The sequence below is a fragment of the Syngnathoides biaculeatus genome, chromosome 13 (genome assembly GCF_019802595.1).
Source record: "Syngnathoides biaculeatus isolate LvHL_M chromosome 13, ASM1980259v1, whole genome shotgun sequence".
Lineage (NCBI taxonomy): Eukaryota > Metazoa > Chordata > Actinopteri > Syngnathiformes > Syngnathidae > Syngnathoides > Syngnathoides biaculeatus.
In genome coordinates this window covers 17522579-17541511 of record NC_084652.1, presented here as the reverse complement: position 1 = coordinate 17541511, position 18933 = coordinate 17522579, and the positions used below count along the sequence as shown (strand labels likewise).

Sequence of the window (18933 nt, the reverse complement as noted above, 5' to 3'; positions counted from 1 at the left end):
CAGTGCTAACAGGGCTGGTTTAAAAAAATATATATACCGGTAAAAGTCACTTCCTCATCACATATATTCCACTAGTCTCACTCTTACCTTTTCTGCTCGAGTGCCCTCTTGCGGTCATTAGAAAAAATGCACAAATTAACCGCATCACCACATAAGCCGGAGGGTTTAAATTGTCTGAAAAAAGTTGCGGCTTATCGGCCGGAAATTACGGTATATTGAAATAAACAAAAAAGATGCTGTACTTACGATTACTGCTGAGAGGTGGATGGAGAAGAAGGGGAGGCTGTGCTTAGCTATTGCTAAGGAATCTATTCCTCAATTCATACCATAAGTGGCCTCTCCATCACGACAAGTATCAAAGAACATTGTTTTGGGATCACCGTATCCAACATAGGATCGGAACCCTTCACTTGCGCAAAAATACGGACAGGCTTTGTCTTTAGTAATTGTCACCACGGTCGACCAACTGAAACCTTGCTCTTTACCGATGTTTGTCGGTATCTTTCTTCTGTGGGGCCATAATGTCTAAAAAGGAGGGCGAAAAATGTGAAGATACTCCTGTCGCACAAACACGGACGACCACGATGCACATTAGTTCGATAAAATGGCTGATGGGGGACAGTGAAGTCGAGAATGTTTTAACCTGAAGCTAAAATTTCATGTATTTGATTGTTTTTTCAATATCCGTGTATTTTTTCAATATCCGTGTAATTGAAATATTAAAATCAGCCACATCAGTACTTAGCAAGTTCTGCCTCAGTTGTGTATTCAGTTTTATTGTGTTATGCATTGTTTTAATTTATTATTAAGAAAATCACATAATATTAATTCATTAATTGTATTAAAGTAATATTATTATGAAACATGATGGTACTGTTTCACATATACGACAACAAGTGACGCTCCAGTCAGGTTTTTACTGTAAACACGAGCATTCCTAAATGTTGAGATGTTGAGATTCTCTGTAAACAAATTCATCCAAGTTCCTAGTACTTCTTGTTCATTTAAAAAAACTGTTCCAATCAAATATGATTGGAACTGCAGATCCTGCTCAGAATGTACTAAACACGATCTTTTTTCGGCCCCCAAAATTTTTTGCCTGGATTCAATTTAGACAATAGTTCAAATCCAAATAAGTTTTGCAAAAGGTTTTAGTTCCTGAGTAAAGAAGTTCCCCTGAAAAAGACTCAAAAAAGTCAGCTTAGTTGAATTTGATTTAGCCACGAATACTCATAAACAGCACCAAGCTAACCTCAGGTAAGTGTTTGGCATGCAGTGTTATGTTGTGGTGACCTTGGATTCATTTGTTTGGTCAACAGTAGACAAAGGACAATCGTGCGGGATGGAGGTTGCTGTTCCTCTATGTGTGTGTGTGTGTGTGTGTGGTGTGTGTGTGTGTGTGTGTGTGTGTGGTGTGTGTGTGTGTGGGCAGTGGGAATGCGACGTTTAAGGAATGGCGTCGACGCGCCAGCTGAAATAGGAGAGCAGTTTTATCAGGTCACCTCAACACGGTGACGTGTTGACAGGTGCCGTCACCTTGACCCTGCACGCCGAGCCATGCTGGCCAATAGGATGTCAGCTCACTTGCCAAATGGAGAGAGCCAACCCCCGACACACACACACACACACACACACACCTAAACACAATAACACACAAATACACAAACTAAAAATAGCACTACAAAAACACATAAACTTATGGCACACAAAGAAAGAAAGACAAGATAATCATGCATGCACACTGTTGTGCCACTTTAAGATACAAAAACAAACACGTAAACATTATTTAGCACACAAATTTAGAATGACAATTACACACACATTTTGGAAAGACAAAAATGTACTTACACAGTTATGGCCCATATGAAAACACACTATTATATAGAAAGACAAGAATAGACACTATTGTGCCAGAGAAAGACAGAAAGTCATGAACATACTCTACATGGGCGTGTGTAGGTTTAGCCGTAGCCTTGTGAAGTGTAACGTGTAACGGGGCTCACGGGCGTCCATCAGGCCCTGGAGTCTGTCCTGCAGCTGTTTGAGGCTCGGGCCCACTTTGATGAGTTTTGTGTGCCGCTGTGCATGCTGCCCGCCACCATTAGCAACAACGTGCCCGGCACCGACCTCAGCATCGGGGCCGACACCTCCCTCAATGCCATTGTGGAGGTAAGCGGTGTATCCCGATCTACTGTTGAACTTGCAACTTTTGCATGCTGTCACTTGCTGTTGTCGTGGATGTGATGTTGCCATGGTAACTGTGCTCTTGTCTGTTCACATGGGGTTACAACAGGTTAAAAAAAAAAAAACTTTAATTTGTCATCTGTGCACGAATAAAGATGTAATTTTGAAATTGTGAAATTCTTCCCTCACTAAATTTGAGTTGCAACTTTATCTGGTAAGATTTTTACTTTTTATTCCAATTAAATATGGCAGTGCCTTCAGATGTGAGTTTCATTTGTCCCGTGACCATGCTCTTACCTCAAAGCACCGCTGTGCATCTTTGTATTAATAAAGATAACTTGTTCTAAAAAAAAATACATTACTATGTTATTGGAACATTCAAACGTTTTACCTTTGGAAACTGGCAGTTTTGTAACTCCAATAGCATCGAGACATACACTTTAATTGGCATCATTTGTCCCTTGTAGGGGCTTCGCTAGCCCAAATTATTTGAGAACCCCTGCATTAATCCTCTTCAATTGGCTTTGTGTCACTTTTATGATGAATTATTCCGTTGTTGGCAGACGTGCGACCGCATCAAGCAGTCAGCAAGTGGCACCAAGCGGAGGGTGTTCATCATCGAGACCATGGGGGGCTATTGCGGCTACCTGGCCACCGTGGGCGGGCTGGCGGCAGGCGCAGACACGGTCTTCATCTACGAGGAACCCTTTGACATCCGAGACCTGCAGGTACAACACGTAATGGTGGACGTCACATGTTCTGCGGAGAGTCAACGTGGACAAGACTGAGTCCCGATCCAGGACTACGTAAAAGAAACAAATTATACGTGGATCGTACGGACCATTGACAAACACACTCTTTATTTAGCGCTAAATTTGATGATTCTGATAAAGCCATTGAACTCCTCAAAATGTGTATCGGACAAACTCAAATTAATTATCATAAATAATTGAAAAAACAGTAGATGGTTTTTAACATTATATTAGCAAGTAGATGAAATATAGCCACGTGACATTATTGCTACTAGAACGTTAAGACGAAGGAAGCCACTGATCAGTGAACAGAATGCTTCATATTTCTAGGACGCATTTCTACATGTAATTTACTGGGTTTCAAATAGCACAAATTAAGTGGAATGACAAATAAGATTGAACACAAATTGTTGGATTCCTCTGCACACGTGTCTTAATGCAATAATGATTGTCCATGCAGACTTCCCTTCTTTTCCAAAATGGCTAATTGAAACTTTTTTTTGGTGATGACAAGATTTCAGGTTGCTCAATCGAATTTTCGAGAAAATCTGGATTGTTTTTTTCAATCATAAATTTTCCCGTTGCACCTCAATTTTTTTTTCCCACATATATTTCCCCCCTCCAGGGTAATGTAGAACATCTGACAGAGAAGATGAAGACCAGCATCCAGAGAGGTCTGGTGCTCAGGTGAGTGACACAAGAGAAGGATCTTACTGTCTTTAGCTATTGTAGGGCGTGCATAAAATCTTAAAAGTTCAATGAAAGGCTGCCTTATATTATCCATCCATCCATCATTTTTCTTAGCCGCTTATCCTCACAAGGGTTGCGGGAGTGCTAGAACTTATCCTAGCTGTCAACGGGCAGGAGGCAGGGTACACCCTGAACTGGTTGCCAGCCAATCGCAAAGCACATAGAGACAAACAGCCACAATCACATTCACACCTAGGGGCAATTTAGAGTGTCCAATTAATGTTGCATGTTTTGGGGATGTAAGAGGAAACCGGAGTGCCCGGAGAAAAGCCACGCAAGCACGGGGAGAACATGCAAACTCCACACAGGTGGGTCCGGGATTAAACCCGGGACCTCGGAACTGTGAGGCCAGTGCTTTCCAGCTGATCCACCATTCCACCGCCTTTATATTATTTACTATCATATAAATTTATAAATTGAAATGCTGGCCAGGGTTAGGGTGCTGCGTCATCCTTGTTGTGAAGATGAAGGAGGTGCGTGGCTTGAAAAGTTTACGAAAGCCTGCCTCATATTATTTTGTAGTTTAGTATCTAACTGAAATCATGTCAAATCAGGCGGTGTGCGAACTCTGTCAGGATGTCAAAAGGGGGCCATTAAGCCTTGAACATTTCCGGTGAAGACTCCTTGTCGGTTTACCGGTACTTATATATATATATATATATATATATATATATATATATATATTATATATATATATATATATATAAACAATGCAAAATAGTGTACACAGGAAAGGGGATGTGCCTTCTGTGTCAAGGTTTTAAACAGAATGCATAAAACAGGTACTCAAGTACAGCAGTGTTAACTCTTAAGAGCAATATAAAACACATGTTTCTCGAGTATGAAACATGCTATTTTTGGTACAGTAACACTTTTTTTTTGTCAAGTTTGTTCATCTATGGCAATCAATTTTGGAACTAATGCATCGCGACTCCTGAAAACGACAGGCCTACGAGTCCTGTATGTCAACAATGTCACTATGACCAAGAACATCAGTTGTGGTAGGTTTGGGTATTATGATTTTTTTAAACATCTTCAAGCTTTTTGTTATTTATTGACAAAAACTTTGTACTGTGTAGGGAGGTTCTGAGCTATAACAAAAGTAAAAAAAAAAATTTGTACTCTATAGTATAATGGTGCAAATTACCTAAAAAAAGTGTTCCAATATATTGGACAATCAGCTGTAATGTACAAAATCCCCCAATTAGTCCAATATATTGAGGTTTTGCTGTATTGGAAAAAATGCAATCAAAAATCAAATTAGTGGACAGGGGCACGTCATCTCTTTGGGATGTTGGTGGCCATCTTAAAATGTGCGCACGTGTCTCCATCCCCAGGAACGAGAACTGCAATGAGAACTTTACCACTGACTTCATTTACCAACTCTACTCTGAGGAGGGTCGAGGGGTCTTTGACTGCAGGAAGAACATCCTAGGACACATGCAGCAGGTACACCACTACACTGAGTGGATGGAAAACGTTTACACGGCCATATTCAAAAGCCAAGTGTTTGTAATATATAAAAATAGTTGAAAGCAAGATCATTTGAAACCTTTTTACAACATTATTCTCACCTCTTATTTGAAAAAGAACATACAATCTTTTTGAGAGAGGGAGTAAAAACTAGAACATCTGAACTTTATTTGGGCTAAATCAGAAGAGAGCCCTGCGATTGGGTGGCGACCAGTTCAGGGGGTATCCCGCCTCCTGCCCGTTGACAGCTGAGATAGGCTCCAGCACTCACGTGACCCTTGTGAGGATAAGCGGCTAAGTAAATGGATGGATGGATAAATGAGAATAACTGTAAAAGGTGGCAAGCGGGTGCTGACTCCCATTTAATGATTTACGATGCGACTGGTTCATTTTGAACAGACCTGCATTCTCAGTTATAGGAGGGTGTACATTAACTCAGTTGTTCATTTTTACTTTTCTTGCAAAGATTTATGTTTTTGTTCAATTGAGTTGTATTTGCAATGGATAGTTCAAATCAAGGGTAGAGAATGTTTTTGGATATCTTATCGTGGTCTTATTTCTTTATACAAACAAATTCCTGACATTTGAACACAAGTGAAAAGACTTTATATTCAATGAAGAAAACAAACATTTGAACACCCTGCTATATTGCAAGTTCTCCCACTTAGAAATCATGGATGGGTCTGAAATTTTCACCATAGGTGCATGTCCACTGTGAGAGAGATAATTCATCTCAAAAGAAAAATCCAGAAATCACTGTATTATTTTTTTAATGATTGATTTGTGTGATACAGCTGCAAACAAGTATTTGAACACCTGAGAAAACCAATGTTAATATTTGCTACAGTAGCCTTTGTTTGCAATTACAGAAGTCAAACGTTTCCTGTAGTTGTTCATCAGGTTTGCACACACTGCGGGAGTGATTTTGGCCCACTCCTCCACTCAGATCTTCTCTAGATCTCTCTAGATTCTGAGCTGTCGTTGAGAAACAGCTCCCTTCAAAGATTTTCTTTTGGGTTTAGGTCTGGAGATTGGCTAGGCCATGCCAGAACCTTGATATGCTTCTTACGGAGCCAGTCCTTGGTTTTGTTCTTGTGTGCTTCGGGTCATTGTCATGTTGAAAGACCCAGCCACGACCCATCTTCAATGCTCTGACTGAGGGAAAGAGGTTGTTCCCCAAAATCTCACAATACATGGCTGCGGTCATCCTCTCCTTAATACAGGGCAGTCATCCTGTACCATGTGCAGAAAAACACCCCCAAAGCATGATACTACCACCCCCACGCATTACAGTAGGGATGGTGTTCTTGGAATGGAAGTCATCATTCATTGTCGTCCAAACAAGGTTAGTGGAATTATGACCAAAAAGTTCAATTTTGGTCTCATCTGACCACAAAACCTACTCCCATGACTCCTCTGTATCATCCAAATTGTCAATGGCAAACTTAAGACGGGCCTTGACATGTGCTGGTTTAAGCAGGGGAACCCTCCGTGCCATGCATAATTTCAAAACATGACGTCTTAGTGTATTACCAACACTCACCTTGGAAACGGTGGTCCCAGCTCTTTTCATGTCATTGACCAAGTTCGGTCGTGTAGTCCTGGGCTTATTCCTCACCTTTCTAAGGATCATCGAGACCCCACGAGGTGATGCCTTGCATGGGGCTCCACTCTGATTGAGATTGACCGTCATGTTTAGCTTCTTCCATTTTTTAATGATTGCTCCAACAGTAGACCTTTTTTCACCAAGCTGATTGGCAATTTCTCCGTTGCTCTTTCCAGCTGTGTGGAGTTGTACAATTTTGTTTCTGGTGTCTTTGGACAGCTCTTTGGTCTTGGCCATGTTCCAAGTTTGAGTCTTACTGATTGTATGGGGTGGACAGGTGTCTTTATGCAGCTAGCGACCTCACACAGGTGGATCTGATTCAGTACAATACATGAAGTGGAGGTGGACTTTTAAAGGCGGACTAACAGGTCTTTGAGGGTCAGAATTCTATCCGATAGACAGGTGTTCAAATACTTATTTGCAGCTGTATCACACAAATAAATTGTTAAAAAAAAATCATACATTGTGATTTCTGGATTTTTCTTTTTAGATTATCTCTCTCACAGTGGACATGCACCTATGATGGATATTTCAGACCCCTCCATGATTTCTAAGTGGGAAAACTTGCAATATTGCAGGGTGTTCAACTATTTATTTTCTTCACTGTATGCACCGTCTCCACACATGCACACATTAAATGTTCATCACTGTTCCACAGGGTGGCGCTCCGTCTCCCTTCGACAGAAACTTTGGCACCAAAGTGGCAGCTAAAGCGGTCCAGTGGATCACAAAGACCATGAACGATTCTTACAAAGGAGGTAAAACGTTGAGCAAATGTTGCGCGTCTCTCAGCGTGGACTCTAAAAATTCTGACATTTTGTTTCGGCTCACAGGCAGAGTGTTTGCCAACTCTGAGGAAAGCGCCTGTCTGCTCGGCATGAGACGCCGAGCCATGGTTTTCCAGCCCGTGGCGCAGATAAAAGATGAGACTGACTTTGAGTAAGAACTTTCATTGTCATATTATTCGGGACGACAATTCAGGACAAATCGGTAGCTGCGTCTATACAGAAAGCACGGGAAATCTGCCATTGTGGTTGGAAGAGGCCATTTTAAACCTTCAAAGACTGAATTTGCATGATGGTCAAATTTGATTACGACCTCCGCCAAAACAGGAAACAAGCCTTGTCCCTTCCTGTCTCAGACATAGGATCCCCAAGGAGCAATGGTGGCTGAAGCTTCGCCCGTTGATGAAAATCCTGGCCAAGTACAAGACGAGCTACGACGTGTCCGACTCAGGTCAACTGGAGCACGTCACCCGCTTCCGGGCCAAAGAGGGTGACACATTGGCCGCCATCTGAGCATCTCGTTGGCCGCTGTGAGGTCAGACTCATTTAAAAAAAAATCTGGAAAACTATAAAATGTCACATACTGTTACTCTAACTTATTGCAGATTCTAATATATCCCTTAAATATGCACTTCAGATGACGTACTGTTTTGAGCACTACAAATGTAGCTTTTCCTTCTCGTTTTCTCTTTGTTGTCGCGAATGTCACAAATGTGTGTAAAACTGCATTTAAGTTGTGTGTCCTTTTTGTTTGCATACGTGTACACACTATTAAAGCTTTTACTGTCTTATTGGACTCCTGTTATGAAACCTCTTGCCTGAAACATAAGGCCAATGAAAATCTTCTTAAAAGACAGTCCATTAATTGGAATCCATCCCAGTTGACTGTTCACGCTGTAAATACTTTGCATAGGCACTACTGACAAAAATTAGTGTAGCGGTAAATCAGTAAGAAACACCTTTCATGATATTGTAGCTTTTATTAAGCACACAAGGTGACGCCATCGGGCAATATCTGCCTTTACTGTCCTTGAGCGCCTGCAGTTTACATTTTAACCACTAGATAGAAGCAGACTATAACGTTTTAGTTGTAATAAGTCCATTTTTCCTTAGATTTTGGCGTTCAGTGTTTTAAGGAGTTTTTAATGTGGATTTTGATAATGTATGACTATTATATTATACATGTTTGACACCCCAAAGTTAATATTAACAGGTTGGAATATATTTGGACAATTTTCATTAGACAAATATGGATATTAAAACAGTGCAGTTTGGTATTTCCATCCATCCATCCAACCATCCATCCATCCATCTTCTTAGCCACTTATCCACACAAGGGTCACAGGAGTGCTGGAGCCTATCCCAGCTATCATCGGGTAGCAGGCAGAGTACACCCTGAACTGGTTGCCAGCCAATTGCAGGGCACATCAAGACAAACAACCGCACTCACAATCACACCTAGGGGCAATTTAGGGTGTCCAATTAATCTTGCATGTTTTTGGGATGTGGGAGGAAACCGGAATGTCCGGAGAAAACCCACGCAGGAACGGTAAGAACATGCAAATGCCACACAAGCGGGGCTGGGATTCTAATCCCAGTCCTCAGAACTCTGAGGCCAATGCTTTCCAGCTGCTCCACCGTGCTGCCCCAGTTTGTTATTTGTCATATAAAAATGACTTTTTCTGTAGGATTTTCACTTTTATTAAAAAGAACCGTACTTTATAACTCAGAATGTGGTGGAATATTGTGGTTTTTCATGAATATAAATTGAGGTTCTACAACTGGCAAAACATCAGAAAAATGACTTGATTTGTTAAAATAACAGGTTACTAAATTGATAACTCATTGGCCACCTCATTAGGGGATCCAATGCATTGAAAATCTTGTTACGAAGCTCATATGGTGATTAGTTTTGAAATAAAACTAAGACAATGTGAAATGTGAAAAAAATCTCAAAATCACGTTATTAATCATTTTCACAGTGTCAATCAAAAGTAAACACGCTTTTGTATTAAATGATGTACCTAATAGTGGCCAGTGGTTTTTCGACCATTTTAAAAATACTATACTAAATTTTAATACTTAAAAGTCAACTTGATCCGACGACAGGATTTTAGCCCCATATTGGCCTCTTGCGCCATCGTGGTTTTAAACCCATATCGGCCTGTATATCCTGTCGTGTGAGATGTTTAGTCCTGACCTACGATAGCCCTTTGATGCATAAAAAAACCCAAAAGTCAAGCATGTTTGATGTTTTGGAAATCTTCCATGTATTGTGACGTATCAACAACGACCCTTCGACAGCGTTCTTTGATGTCGACCACCAGATTGCGTATTGCTACCGGCGCATCGCCTCCCATGCTTGCCGTCGTCAACATTTATTCACAAACCGATGTTTGGCAAAGCTATACAGCACAGGTGTCAAACTCAAAGCTCGGGGGTCAGATGCGGCCCGCCACGTGATTATAATGTGGCCCGCAAAGGCAAATCATGTGTATCAACTTCCATGATTTTTGTTCAAATCTGTACCAATATTTCAAATTGTCATATAATAAATGACAATGTTAAGATATTGCAAGCATATCCTTGATTTCTGATTCCAAAACTAGTTGATAACTTTAATATGTAAATATGATGGGTCAATTCAAGATTTTCATGGTTTCAGCCATAATGGCCCTCTGACAGACACCATTACTAAAATGTGGCCCGCGAGAAAAATGAGTTTGACCCCCCCACTATACAGTATGATTCGACAGAACATCGACATTTTTACTTCAAACCGTGAGTACTCCCACTATCTTGCTTGGATGGATGGATGGAAATACATCAACTTTTTGTTGGCTGCCTGCGAGCCGTATCGTATTAAAACTACATAAACATATCTCGAGCGATCCTGAAATAAACGCCCTCTGCCAAGCACCCGTGGAAATGACCACACAATCTTCCTCATTTTGTTCTTTTTCCCTCCCCACACAATTCATTGACGTGATCCATTGTTGGTGACGAGTGTATCTGGTTGCAATGACTGGTAACGTGTTTTCTGGTTCTGCCTGGTTCTGGTTCTGATGTTGTTTGATTTGACAAAATAAAGCTCACCGATCGTAAAAGACGGGATACTGCAGTATCGGAGTACATGTCATGTAGTATAAAATAATCAAGATTCGATGGCAGTAGTCTGATGTAGTGCAATCCTGAAAGAGCAAATTTGTCTTAGAGTCTGATCCAGGCGCTAAATGAGAAAGTCAGTTTTAAGAATTCAATAGAAATGTTTTATTTGTTGAAATGTCAAGATAGTCAACACTGATTGTCCAATTGATTAGGTACACCCTGAGCATACATTTGACTTTTTAAAGTTGATATAATGTTCAGTGTCATTCAAAACTGGTACAGACTGAATATACAATACTGTACAGTAATTTAGGAATCTTTTTATAAGTACAAAAGCAAAAATAAATATTGTGACAAAGTATCTTTTACTGTCTATATGAATATGTCATCTTTTATACGTCATTCATGGTGTACCTAATAAAACGGTTAACCACTCGTAACATTTAAGTCAACCAAAGAAAGTCAGTGGGTAAGAATTCATAAAAATGTTTTTATTTAATCAAAATAGACTCTTCTATCAAAGTGACAATTATACATATTTACATGATCTGTACATAATAATTATATAAATACCCCCTCTTTAACGTGAAGCAAACCCGTAATTAGTCCGTTTTTAAGGCAATGTTGACTCTAAACGCGAAAACATCGTCAGCATGATGAGGTAGGTAGATGACCCCCACCCCCGAAAAAAAGGAGTCAAACGAGTAAAAATCAAAAAGTCCCGGGGTGCGCGTCACAGCTCACACCCGGGAAAGAGGCACCTGCTTGGGGAACGACACCGAGCTGCCGGTGCCGGACCTCCACGTGAGCCCGGTGCTGACGTCGCTGTACATGGACCCCCCTCCTGCCGAGGATGTCTTGCTCCTCCAGCAACATCTCGTGCACCACGTCCTCCACGAGTCCAGCGTCTTTCCGGACCAGACCCACACGCCCGACGTGATGCCTCCCAGCAAGCCCATGAAGTACTTCAGCATGAAGACGGCGTAGTCCGGCTTGGCGAGGCGAGCCTCCGAGTTGTCCGGGGGGGAGGGCTGGGGGCAGCCACATTTGTAGGCCGCTTCCCAGGACTGTCGGTTATGCTGCTCATAAATATAACAGGCCACGATGACGGCGGCCGGGACCGTGTAGAGCACCGTGAACACCCCAATGCGCACCATGAGCCTCTCCAACTTGTCCACCTTGGCCACGCCGCCCTGGCCTCTGATGACGCGGCGGATCCGGAACAGAGACACGAAGCCGGCCAGCAGGAACATTGAGCCCACCAGCAGGTAGACCAACAGCGGGGCCAGGACGAAGCCCCTCAGGTTGTCCAGGTTCTGGTTCCCCACGTAGCAGATGCCCGCCACCGGGTCCCCGTCCACGGAGCCGAGCGCCAGCACGGCGATGGTCTTCATGCTGGGGAGGAGCCATGCGGCCAGGTGGAAGTAGGGCGCGTACCCGGCGACGGCCTCGTTGCCCCACTTGAGCGCGGCGGCCAGGAACCAGGCGAGGGACAGGATGACCCACCAGATGGACGCGGCCATGCCGAAGAAGTAGACGAGCAGGAAGACCAGCGTGCAAAGCGCGTGGCCGGTGCTGGCCTGGTGCGCCTGTTCGACCCCCTGCTCGCGCGTGCACGCCACCTTCTCGTGGCCCGCCGCCAACCGCAGCAGGTAGCCGGCCGACACGCACAGGTAGCAGGCGGCCAAGAAAATGATGGGCCGCTCGGGGTACTTGAAGCGCTGCATGTCCACCAGGAAGGTCGCCACGGTGGTAAGCGTAGACGCGAAGCACAACGCCGCCCACAGTCCGATCCAGAAGGCGGTGAAAGCGCGCTCCTCGGCGGTGAAGAAGGGACTGTGGCACGGCGACGCGGCGCAGGAGTGCGCGTCTCCCGGCGTTGCGCACTTGGGCGCGGGGGCTGCCTGCACTACAAGCGGCTTGTGGTGCTTGTATCCCGTCTTCTTCCAGGGCTTGAGCGGCCGCTTGGTCGGCGGCGGTGGCGCGCTGGTGGCGGCGGCGCCCCCGGTGCTCTGACTCGGATCTTGGTTGTAGTCCATGCACAGCAGGTCCTGCTGTCCCTGCTGCGGAAGAAGCTCGCAGCTCATCCGGTCCGGCCACGGGAATCCAAACTGCCTCATGAGGGGCGCGCAGCCGGCCCTTGCGCGCTCGCACACGCTCCGGCACGGCGGCAGCGGCTTCTTGTAGTCCTCCAGGCAGATGGGTGTGTACATGCTGCACAGAAAAAAGCGCAGGTCCGCCGAGCACTTGATCTCCACCAGCGCCAGGAACTGGTGCACTTCTAGGCCGGCCTCGTCCTGCGTGTCGTGGTGGAACTGGTTGGGCATGTACGTGTGGTTGTAGCCGATGCCCTTGCACATGGGTACCGAGATCTCCTGGCACTGCAGCGGCTTGGCGCCCCAGCAGCGGGAGCGGTGGACCGCCAGGGTGAAGAGGCACAAGAAGAGGGGGCACCACGGTCGGGGGACCCTCCGGGACATGGCCGGACAGACGCGCCTCCTCAGTCCGCAAAAGACGAGCAAATCATGCCTACTCGTTTGTGCCTTTTGCGCCCCGGTGTGCGTGTGTGTGTGTGTGTGCGTGTGTGAGCTTGGTGGGCGGGCTCCAGTGGTTTATATGCGAGGCCAGAGGAGGATACGCCCCCCAAGGAGGGTCCGGGGCACGTCAATCATATGAAGAGAGTCGCCGAAGCTTTGGTTTCCAATACACACGCACACAATGAATACAATCGGCCCATTAGTGAGGAATGTCATTAGCAGAGTCAACAGTAGTCATGAGTCAAAGAGGACAATAACCGCTAAACCAACGTGCTCAAAATGCATGAATGATCAGAAATTATGTCTTTATGTACAGAATCGTAACACGCGGAATACTATACCCCGTAATTGAACTCTTTTGTGCATATACTTTGGCTGGTAAGTTCCTCTCTTCTGCATTATGTGATATAAAAAAGTCGCATTTCTTCTCAAAAATCCTCATATTTTTTTAAACGTATTTTTGTCTATAAAATATTACACTTTTACGCATTAATATTCCATTTATTTATAAACGTAATATATTGTATTGCATTGATTATTGGGCGAGTACAGAAAGTCTCAATTAATTGGACATTAATTATGAATTAATTTAAATTTAACATTATTTTATTATTTAATTAGTGACGTTATATGATACAACTTTATCGTATTTATTTTGAATTGAGCCCTGTGACTGACCGGCGCCAAGTCCAGGGTGTAATCTGCCTATCACCCGATCTTAGCTGTGATAGGCTCCAGCACTCCTGCTGAGGATAAGCGGCTTGGAAAATGGATGGACGGAAGTTATATATATTTAGTAGGTAAAAACGTGATATTATTTTAAAGAGTATTTTTTTTTTAAAGACAAAAGGACTTTTTTCACTCAACTGCTGTTTTAAGAAAAGTATGTTTATCAAAGAAAATATATTTTCAATTTTTTTTCTCACAGAAACAATGTTTCAAGGAAGTACATTTTCTTTAAGAAAAATATATTTTTGGTAAAAAAATATTTAAGAAATCTAATTTTAAATGTTTTTCCCCAAAGAAAATCTTTGCTGTATGATGCATTCAGGAAACAGAATGAATGCAAGGAAGACTGCCACCTGCAACTATCTTTGTAAAGGCTGAAATTTAGAAATTCATAAAACAGACTGATTGTAGGAAAGACAATCTCTTTATTCAGGTAAATATTTGTCATTATTAACTGTGGATATCGTACCTAATGAAATGGCCCAATTGTGTTTAGTCATTCTATAGCTATGTGATGAATTCAGGGAATACAGTAACTGTAGAAAAAAGAAAGGCAAGCACCCCACTGTGACTAAATATTACCTTCGTAAATGCATTTTTTGTTGTTGCTGCTGTTTATATTAAATATAATACCTAATGAAATGACCAAAATGCAACTCATTTTTTTTTTTACTTCCATGGAACCAGTCAGCCATATGTGGTGTTGGGACAACTACCAGACTCAATGTTGGAAAAAAAACCATAATCCTCACTCGCATTGTTTTTTTTTTTTTTTTTTTAACTGCAGCTTCCCAACACAAACAGGGCATCTTTTTTTGCCAATTAGAATCCGAATTTAAAAAATTAGTTGAAGTACTGTAAAAGACGTTTTTTCTTGTCTTACTGATTCAGGGTTAGTATTAGGAAAACGTGAGCCCACAATTGAGCGGATTTTAACTCAAATGTGTTTGTGTGTGTGTGTGTGTGTTTGAGGTTAATGTGGTCTTGTTAGCCCACCACAGGAGGTGGTCTCGCTGCAGACGAAGTCTGCTGTTTGACTTAACTGCAGTACAAATCGTTTGATTGGTTGCACGCTGAGCTGATGATTACTGTGACACAGCCCACCCCGTGTGTGTATTTATATGTTTAAAGAGTTTCCCAACCCCGCCCTAAAGAAAACAAACTAGTGGGCGCTGGGCAGATAAGCGCTAATTAAAATCATTTACACTTCTGATTGGATTAGTCAGCTTCAAATGACGCCGAGGTTGTTTTTCTTAGATAGGCTCAAACACATCGCAACACCAATTAGACTTGTTAGCCTGCCCGCTAGCTGTGTTTGCTAAAGGAGTGTATGGACTCAGTGTGGTGTCTTCTGACTCTTAGTATGAGTCTATTGCTAAGGACGGTTTTAATTCTAATCTTCTTTTGGGGAGGGGAGGGGAGGGTGCGTTCCGTAGTTCAAGTTGCATCCCCGCTTTACGCTAACTTGGCTGCAAACAAAGAGGTGCTAGTTAACATGAGCAAAGTCAGTGTTGACATCTTAGCTCTTTGTCTGCTATAATTTGCGACTTTTCTTACTACTCTAGTGACTTTCTTTAAAAAAAAAAAAAAAAAAGCCATTAGCGACTTTGGTTCCATCTAACACCATAAAATCCCTGTAAAGTGAAAATGGATGTCTTGTAAGTTTGACACACCACAAAAAAGTGTTGCGTAGAATCCTGGCAGACTCAAATGATTTAGAAAATCCTTATACAGTGTTACCTCACTACAACGTTGTTCACTTTAGACATGATCGCTATTACACAATTTTTTTTGGTGTAATTTTTTACAGTATACCAGGCTTTTTAAAGCGTATGAATGGGCGTTGTGTTCTGTCTCCTGATTCGCTAAAGGAAACCCCGCGTCATGTTTTGTGACCTGATTGGCTAAGGCACTGTAGACCATTGTCAACTGCCCCAAGTACCGGGACCACCGCCGCAGGGGCGCACTCGCATTGGGCCTACATTGTTCCATGGCAGCAGTCCCAATACTTGGGGCGGGCGCCTGCGGCGGCCCCTGGACTGTGCACCCAGAAGAGTGCACCCAAGCTCAGTGAAATTCGCTAAAGTTCATTAGCAATTGTTGTCAAGTGATCAAGCGTTAGTGTGTCCTCCTCTTTCTCGACACTTGTGTCCGCTTCTTCCTCTTCACCGCTAAATACGCCTGAGTTGCTGTTAATATTGTCTTTTGTGTCCATCGTCATAGATTGACCATCCATTTTCCCAGCCACTTATCCTCACAAGAAAAATAAACACGAATTGTTAAAGACACATGTATCTCAGAAATACACACATATATATATATTCAAAGTGCCTTTTAGAGCAGCTTCCCAAGAAATTGAGGATGAACATGTCAAATGCAGCCACAAAGATGAATAGCTTGGCAATGACCTCTTTATTTTAGGAAAGTGCAACTTTATAGAATAGAATATTAAACCCTAACTGACCTAACCATGTGAAAATGTCATATTTTGGTACCATTGTAAACCGGGGATCCTCTATATATATATATTTTTTTTTACCTGTTAGCAACCCACTTTTGGGTCCTAAACCACCAATTGAGAATCACTGCTCTAGACGAAAGCAAATGACGTGCATTCTTTCACGACCGGGAAGGCGCTCGTGACGATTTATTTCATCAGCTCCGTCTTGATGGAGACAGGACATGTGGCATCATGTTAATGTTCCATGCTCATTGGTCATGCTAATGTTCCAAGCTAATCTTCACACTCGTCCCATTGCAACGGTTTATACTGTTAGAATATATCTGCACTTAAGGGTAATACTAATGGTATTTAGCCGCTAGCTGCTAGATACGTCATGGCTACGTAGCGTGTCTGGAAAAGTTTCATTTACTTTTAAAAGCCATTACATCACATGCTTATTGTGCTAGTATTAGATTATGGTAATGTAACTTCAATTAATGTTAGCTTTGTTTAGTAAGAGCATTCCTATGGCATGTGAATGTCTCCTTACTCTGACAGTCTGATGTAATTTTATTTTTCGGGGATGCATAGACCAAGTCTAGGACCAGGACCTAGAAGGATTCAGGCCATAAACACCAGTTATTGTAGCTAACTTTTATTTTAGTGAACAGACAGTCAAAACAGAGACCGGGAAAGGGACTGGGGCCCGGAGCTCCAGACCAGTAACTATAACTAATTGTAAAGAATCAGGTATTCTGGAATAAGACTAGGTCCAGGATGAGGATAGAGATCTCGAGACCAGAAACAATTTCTGATAGGATCAGATTGGCAGGACAGAAACCAGGGCCAAGATCAGAACAGTGATCACAATTTGGACTAATATTTGTATCTGACTAGTATTTTAGTGGGTCAGACATCGGGGATGGGGACAGATAGCCAGGACAGGGTACAACACCAGGACCAAGACTGGAATTAGGACCAGTACAAAGACCACGATCAGGACCACAACCTGTTGACCAGTAATCTGAATCAAAATGGATTGACCAGGCCTGGAATTAATAAAATCCAGTCCCAAAACTAAGATCAGGTCTGGGACCGCTACACCACTAACTGCATCTAAGTAGAGAATCCCTGTATCCAAGTGAGTATATAATATTGAGAATATAATTAGAGAAAAAGTCATTTTGATGAACAAGGGTGATAGAAATTGCCCAGACACCATATGTACCCTCGCCCCCATTCCCTTACACCAGCTCATATACCCTTGTGGGGTTCGGATTACACGCATACCGCCAAAACTAGTCTTCAAATTGAGTTAATGCATCTGGTTGGAAATCCATTTCGAGGTTCGTTTCACTATTACGCACCCCCCCCCCCCTCCAAATGCAGCACATGCCTAGTCAGACCTTTGAAATAAAAAAACATGCAGTGTGATCGGGGTCCCTTAGCTCAGTGTTAAAAACATCGTTTTGGTAAACCAGAGATTGTGAGTTCGTTTCTCACTGTGGCCTCCACTCCCCATGAGGGATTGCATCAGGAAGGGCATCCTCCGTAAAAACTGTGCCAAACAAATATGAGCGTTCATCTCAGATGACACGCTGTGGCGACCCCCAATGGGACAAGCTGAAAGAAAGTATAGTTTGACAACACAATTTCACAAAACTGTTTGGCCACATGGGAGTTAATTTAGCAGTTGCATTCAATGAACAAACTCAAAATGGTGTGAGTGTGACTGCTAAATAAGTCACCGACAAGCAAAATAAAGTGTGGTGAAAGTGTTCTTATACTGGGGTGCTTTTATTTTTGAAGGCCTTCCTTTTGACAGGATGTTAATCATGTTTTCCAAACATGCCTGAGTGTTACCAAGCAGACCGTGAAGCCTTCAGTTGTTAAAATATCCATCCACCCTTTTATCCATTCTCCAAACTGCTTATCCTTATAAGGATTGCGTGACTGCTGGAGCCTATCCCAGCTGACATTAAGTTAAAGTTGGACTACACCCCGAACTGGTCGCCAGTCATTCGTAGGGGACATATAGACACTGTTACTGAGTGGAAACGTACGCCACGCTGCCTGCCCTAAAGTCAGGCGAGTGTACAATTACAAAATCAGTGTAAAACTTCAGGAAGAATTACTTTGGCTTTCGTACAATTCAGCTTTGATCAGAATTTGAAATAGAGAGCAAAAACCAAGGTTCCAATATCTGCATCTTCCCTCAAGTATTTGGTGTAGCTATAAGCCCTGATGGATGGACAAATCCTTTGCCCCTCCCTGCCGTCCTTCCTTCCTTTTTTCGTTAAGTTGGATTCCTCCTCATTGAGCCGTGCATGTATGTGTTTATTCAAGGAGGGACTCGCAATCAGCAGAGGTGAGCTGTGTGGCAAAAGGCACACACCCACCACCCAAGCGCACACACACACAAGCACACGCACGCACACAATAAATGTGTATTGGTTCACCTTCCTTCCGCCCATTAACCAAAGCAAACAGTGACACACAAACAGACGGACGCACATGCATACACACAACCACTACACTGGCCCTTATAGGCTGTTGTTAAACTGCA

General features: G+C 42.9%; 2 protein-coding genes across 5 annotated transcripts in view; one reads left to right on the top strand and one right to left on the bottom strand.

The window, feature by feature from the left end:
• Positions 1 to 8346, top strand: part of pfkpb (phosphofructokinase, platelet b) — a 33064-nt gene extending 24718 nt beyond the window's left edge. For 3 of the 4 annotated variants that reach the window (XM_061839965.1, XM_061839962.1, XM_061839963.1), the window contains 7 exons: positions 2017 to 2169; positions 2748 to 2912; positions 3562 to 3623; positions 5024 to 5135; positions 7424 to 7523; positions 7599 to 7704; positions 7907 to 8346. In XM_061839965.1, coding sequence (XP_061695949.1) covers positions 2017 to 2169; positions 2748 to 2912; positions 3562 to 3623; positions 5024 to 5135; positions 7424 to 7523; positions 7599 to 7704; positions 7907 to 8063 — 855 coding nt within the window. In that variant the 3' untranslated portion in view covers positions 8064 to 8346. The remainder of the gene's footprint in view (positions 1 to 2016; positions 2170 to 2747; positions 2913 to 3561; positions 3624 to 5023; positions 5136 to 7423; positions 7524 to 7598; positions 7705 to 7906) is intronic. The other variant, XM_061839964.1, reaches the window with a different exon arrangement.
• Positions 8347 to 11128: 2782 nt separating this feature from the next.
• On the bottom strand, positions 11129 to 13552 carry LOC133511240 (frizzled-8-like). Its single transcript, XM_061839979.1, has one exon. The coding sequence runs from the start codon at positions 13136 to 13138 to the stop codon at positions 11399 to 11401; it is 1740 nt and encodes a 579-aa protein (XP_061695963.1). The 5' UTR covers positions 13139 to 13552; the 3' UTR covers positions 11129 to 11398.
• Positions 13553 to 18933: the final 5381 nt, after the last annotated feature.

Coding starts and splice junctions, on each gene's coding strand:
- LOC133511240 (XM_061839979.1), bottom strand. CDS start 13,138: ATGTCCCGGAGGGTCCCCCGACCGTGGTGCCCCCTCTTCTTGTGCCTC.